The sequence below is a fragment of the Eurytemora carolleeae genome, unplaced genomic scaffold (assembly GCF_000591075.1).
Source record: "Eurytemora carolleeae unplaced genomic scaffold, Eaff_2.0 scaffold998, whole genome shotgun sequence".
NCBI lineage: Eukaryota > Metazoa > Arthropoda > Copepoda > Calanoida > Temoridae > Eurytemora > Eurytemora carolleeae.
The window spans coordinates 126257-132695 of NW_019397054.1; the positions used below are offsets into that span (position 1 = coordinate 126257).

At 31.2% G+C, this 6439-nt stretch overlaps 1 protein-coding gene across 1 annotated transcript in view; it reads left to right on the plus strand.

Annotated features, from left to right (window-relative positions):
• Window positions 1–6432, plus strand: part of LOC111711452 (uncharacterized oxidoreductase YjmC) — a gene marked incomplete at its 3' end in the record, with an annotated part of 11192 nt that extends 4760 nt beyond the window's left edge. The window contains 6 exon segments of the mRNA XM_023485820.1: window positions 577–693; window positions 1540–1645; window positions 3033–3129; window positions 3958–4031; window positions 5943–6039; window positions 6362–6432. Of these exon segments, the coding sequence (XP_023341588.1) occupies window positions 577–693; window positions 1540–1645; window positions 3033–3129; window positions 3958–4031; window positions 5943–6039; window positions 6362–6432 (562 nt within the window).
• Between the last annotated feature and the right edge of the window lie 7 nt (window positions 6433–6439).

Consider the following 6439-nt stretch of genomic DNA (forward strand, 5'->3'; position numbering starts at 1 on the left):
AACATTTCTATTTAAAGAATTAGTGACTTTCATCAACATTTAATTGTTAATCTTTTCAGAAGTTTTAATGTATAAAAAGCGTCTTTGGACTTTTCGACAGATAGTCCCACGAATAGGAAAATAGATCGTAAGAATCTTTTCATTATAAATTTGTAAACCCTGTAATAATTATTTATCATTATTCATTTCGTTATTTTTTTTAGGAAATAAAGAGTTTTCTGCATTATCGATTTTGATTCGTGGATTATACCTTGTCTATCTGTTCATCGTCAGAATCTTGTTCCTTTGCGACAACAATACTAAATGTTCATTTTTCAAACTCGACGTGTACCTTCAGAGGTGAAAATGTTTTAGATATTTTTGCACGAAAATAAATCACAGAAGTACAAAAGTTATGTGTAAGATGGATTTAAATTATATTAAAATTAAAGAAAATAGAAAATTAGAAGATGAGGGCATTTTTATTCTTATGCATACAACACTGGCGCCATGTCAGGTCCCACACACAATCGAGGCACAATAGATAAAGTTAATTGAGACAGCAAACCAAAAGAATTAATAATCATTTTATGTTAGACGAAGGAATGATAGGATTGGCATTCACGAATGGATCTCCATATGTAGCTCCGACTAGAAGTGCTACACAGCTCCTGTCAACCCTACCTATAGCTCTAGCTGTTCCAGCAAATAATGGTAAGTATATAGTTTCATATGTAGCTCCGACTAGAAGTGCTAGCTGTCCCAGTAAATAATGGTAAGAGAGTGTCATATATCTGTAGCGGATCCAACTATATAGAAGTGCTACACAGCTCATGTCCACCCTACCCATAGCTCTACCAGTTCCAGCAAATAAGGGTAAGAGAGTGTCATATATATATGTAGCTCTAACTATATAGACGTGCTACACAGCTCATGTCCACCCTACCTATAGCTCTAGCTTTTCCAGGAAATATTGGTAAATATTATAGTGTCGTATGTAGCTTTAACTAGAAGTACTACACAGCTATTGTAAGCCATGTTCCAGGAAATAATATTAAGTAAATACTTAGTGTCGTACATATGTAGCTTTAACTAGAAGTGCTACACAGCTAATGCCAACCCTACCTAAAGCTTTTAAATAGCTAGTAAAAAATTAGAGTTTTTAAACGAGCGTTTATGGTGGCTTTATGAATATTTATAATTATTGAACATAAACAAAAAATGATGTGATAAACTGATGTGAATATTTACATGGGTCATATCAAATTCACAACGGTACTCTTTAGACAATTAAATGATCAATAATGTGGAAGATATTGTTGTTTTCTAACTTGACAACTGATTATTTCGCACAAAAATCCTCTAATTTTTCTTCAATAGAAATCAGTCTCTTTTATAGAGAAACCGCACTAGAAAATAATCAACATTTAAAGTTGAAAACGTGGATTGCTGATTTAAATTAGATTTTAAAGTTACTGTTTGTAAATTGGGCATACAACTCTTGAAATTGAGGGTAACTTAAAATTACGTAACAGGCCCTTTAATTAGTATTGTTTGTAGGAGATCATATGTTGTTGGATATGGCAACATCTAGTGCTGCTGTTGGAAAAATGGAATTAGCAAAAGCTCTGGGTAAACCAATACCACAGGGCTGGGCGCTTAACAAGTAAACATAAAGAAGATATAAATAATACATGATATACATATTTATATACAGTGAAACCCTTAATAACGAATACATCGGAAGAATTTTTCAAATGTCGTCTTGACAATTTTTCAATGATTTTCATTCTATATTACGTAAATTTTAGTATTTGCGAAAATAAATAAATAGCCATGAATATGTAGGAACAGTTTTAAAGAGTTCCATTTAATCATTTAATTAAAAAACTAAATATCTGCAACATTCAATTTTTCAGAAAGTGAAGAATACGACATTTGATGAATTCTTTCGATGTATTCGTTATTAAGGGTTTCACTGTATATAGAATAGGATTTTTGAGTTTTCAGCATTTCTTAACCCTATATTTTTTAAAATAAATAAATAGAGTTTATTATGAAAAAATCCGAGGATGAGCGTTTATATAAAATAAGATTATACATTTTAAATTTTTCATATTGGTAAAAGCATATTCAATATTCATGTTTATCTATCTATCTATAACTATTCAGTAATCTTTGGATATAAGGTATACCTGATCTGTTTAACCTCTCCGTTCTGGCTATATTCTACTGAAGTTTCTTATGGCCAACATACTATGGGGGGGGGGGCAATTGAATCTCTACCCTTTCTATTTCCCTATTGTAATAATTTTAATACTAATACATAGCATTTCATGCATTTACTAATTCCTATATCTAAGCAACCCATCGTTGTAGATCAAAGAAAAATAAAACAATGAGTTCTGTCCGAATAAATAATCTAAGTTTCAAATATTAAATTCAGTTTCACATAATCAGGAATTGCAAAAATATAGGAATTATAAATTTTGAGCTGTGGAAAGAACTAAACTCATTCACAGCAAATTTTGAGTTTTGCTCAAAAACGTCAGCGGGGGACGAGGGAGGGTGTCTAGTTGGAATAGGGTTAAGTAAAATGAAAAACAACGACGACTTTCGTGCTTTTGTTCACTAATAAAAAAATCGTCTTAGTCTAACATTAAAATAATTTATATTTCAATCTCAATATTAAGTCAATTGTATTAATTGTAAATATTATGAAATTCAAGGGAGCAAATCCTTGTTCCTCATTGAAAATAAATCTCAGAGCCTACATTGAAAACCAGAAAATGGGAGAATAGGAAGACGACATTCAAACAATACTGAAGTGTATTTGATGTTGTTACAAGGCAAATAGCTTTACCAGTAAATTATTAAATCATTTATTAAGTGAAATGGGTCTGTTTACATTGCACTATTGCTATGCCTCATGTTTATTGGAATATTTAATTCGCAACTTGAGTCTAAAAGATGACTTCCTATTCCAGAGCTTTCTGGTTTTTACTGTAGAATAAGAATAAAAATTGTCAAATACACAACTTTGATCAATTTAGGTCTGGTAAACCTACGACGGATCCAGTAGAAGCCCTGCCTAGTGGGGGTGGGACAGGTCTGCCTTTGGGAGGGGAAGAGGAAACTAGTGGATATAAGGCAAGAGATATTATAATACTATTACTATAGGGCGGCAGAAAACAGAAAACAGAAAACTCCATGGTAACAAAACTGTTAGTGAAAAGTTCTTCATCAAAACTCTTTATTAGCTAGATACGAAACTTAAACACATGCATTATTTCCATCTATAGTATCCTTAACATTTTCATAATATTTTTATTTATTTTTTACGATTAAATTAGTCAATCCCAAGTCATTATAAGAAGTCTTCTTTATTATGGACAAAAGGAATTTTTATATATACGGTGCAAGAGTAAGGACGATCTGATTCTTCATATAATTGAATCAATTTTAGCTCATTTATTCAATCCTATCAAGGAGTATGGATCGTATTCATATTTATTGAAAACTAGGGAAAAGGTAAGAATGAATGTCGTCTTTTGTGTCAGTCCTTCTACGAGTAAAGTTTCTTTGGAAATGAACCCCGAGCATTATCAGTATTTATATTTAAAACTTATAATTTTGATGGTATAACAGGGGCAAACTAAAGGTATTTTAAGGCCCAAATGCGAAAAAGAACATATATTCTATATCGATTTCTTCAAGATATATTGGTAAATGTCGTCTTTTTTAAAGCATAGATTAGTTGATAGTTTTGGAAAAAAATTATTGAAACTTCCAAAATTCTAGTCATTTCAAAATGTGCGGACAAACAAATATTTTCGTATTCTTTCTTTTCTGATTATGACAGAAATTGTCTTGGCTACATAAATAATAATAAATTAATTTTTAAATGTCAAAATTATTGTGTGAGATTCCACTGTTTTCTGGTTTTTACTGTATTTTCAAACTTTTTTTTCTTTTTAGGGATATGGCCTCGGATTGATGGTTGAGATTTTTTGCGGAATTTTGAGTGGATCAGACTGGGGCCCTCATATTCGGTAAACTAAAGGGACTGTAAGCGAAACTTCAAGTGATCATCAATGCAAAGATGGCGGCAATGCACGATTTGCAACGTTGCTCATTGAAGCTTTATTTGATGAAGTATTATTTTTAACCCTATCTCTGCTGGGGTACTTGAAAACCAGGATATGCTCCCCTCTAAATCCCATGTTTTATGTCCAAATATGACAAATGATACATCATTGGAAAGCTCTTGTGCTCTACTTTTAGAATCTGCAAAAAATTTGCAAATTTGCAAAAATTGAATTTTTTATCGCAAAATCCAGTTTTATATAGTAAAAATGTTTGCAAAAAAAATGTGTCCAAAAAATGAAAAATTATACATTTTTGAAAAGCCCTTGACCATGCCATTTGAACTATGCAAAAAATTTAGCAAAATTTTAAATAACCTGATTTTTAATCAAGAAAAACTAAAAATGTGCAAATTTCCTTTGACAAGTTGTTTGCAAAAAATTTGCAATTTTTTTCGCAAAACTTGTGCAATTCGTTTTCTTATATCAAAAGCTTTCCAAAAAGCTAAATTTTATCAAAATCTGACAGGTGGAAGTGGGTCAAACCAAAGATTTAGTTTGTTACAGGAAAAAGCAGTCATTCAGGAAATGTGCTTGAGGACTCAGGCAGTTAGTATTAAAGCCCGGTTTTAGGCCTAAAGGGAGGGCTTTGGATATGTAGGAAAAGTCAGAAAATTTCAACAGCCTCAGAACAAAACTTTTTGAGTTATGTAAAAAAACTCCCGGGGGGGGGCAAAATTCCCCCCCCCCCCCAGCAGGAATAGGGGTAAACTTCATTTTTTTAGTTATTTAAACTATTTTTTTTGTACAGGGTGTCCCAATAAACATGGGAAATCAGTGACGAATTCGAAATCATCTTTGATTTAGTATAGTGATACCTACCGAGACAGCTGTAATCTTTAAGAGTTTCGTCTGCTAGGTTCACATTTTGTTTGTTTATGTTTTGACTGCATAAGGGTGTACTCAGTAAAAATTGCAGTATACAAACAGAGTAAACTTGTCCGTGTTCACTGTTCATCTTGCAAAGACATTATAGACACATAATTGCAGTCTTTTAGCCTTTTCATAAAATAAACTCTAGCAGACATAATAATATTATGGCTTTTGAAATTAGGTATTACAATTACACCCTGTATTTGCGGTTTCTCTGTAAAAGTGACTAGTGATTATCTTGCTTTTCATACTCATTGGAGAACTCATCAGAATTAAACATTTTTCTAATCAGACGCTTAGCTTCCACTTTTTTGGCCGGATTAAGGCTTAAAGGGAACCGATGTATGTAAATTGGACATTGCTATCTTTGAATGGAGACTCATTTGAAATTACTCTTACAGTTCCTTTAATAAGAAAATCTATCTATAATAAAATAATTTTTGTCTCTCCAAAATTTGTTGTTGATTTAAAACAAAAAAGAGAAACACGGTGTTTTTCGTTTCAAATCTAATAATCGCTTCAAAATGTTCACTACTTTTTTTCTATGTAATACGGCAGCAAAGTTTTAATTTTGGTTTGAACCCCAATCGATTTAAAAAAACAAACTTTCCGAACAAAAAATTACAGTGTTTAATATTGTTTTAATAAATGGAAGGAAGTGCACCATAAATATATACTTCATCATGCGATTTAAAGATAAATCAAAATTGAAAAATACAAACTTAATTCTCTGACTTTTTTGTTATAATGGTTTCAGTACTTTGCTTCGTTTTACTTTTTTTTGGATACATGAAACAAATTATGTTTTGTTTTTTAATGGCAAATAACTGACATTTAGTTAAGCTACGGAAAACACAGTGTATTCCATTACATGGATTATTCTAAAGGTAAACAGAAAAGAACCAAAATCAAATCATATTTTGTTCAATTTGTTTGTTTTTGTAGAAAATGGAAGATTCAGAACCAAATAGCAAACTTGGGACAATGTTTTATAGCTTTAGATCCTTCAGTATTTACACCAGGCTTTCAGGATAGATCTCAGGTATATAATTAGTTTAGTGTCGAAATAAGTCAAAATACTTACAGTACACTATTTACGTCTAGATTGCTACGGTTTAAAATGTTTATTTAATACATTGACCAATGTTTTCTTAAATTTTTTGGTCCAATCAAAAAATCTTTAAATTCAATATAAATTACAATTCATTTCAAAAGGGTAAAAAATGTAAATATTTATATAACGAAGACAACAATATTGGGCCGGGTTTCAACAATGTTTCAAATATGATTATTTTGCTTCAAAAATAAATAAAGATACTGGAACTTTTAAAAAAATTTTATGAAAAAATGAATTTATGTTTTAGTCCCTGCTAGATACATGCAGAGGACTTGTACCTTTGGATCCAAACCTAGCAGTAATCATTCCTGGAGATAGGTCAGTA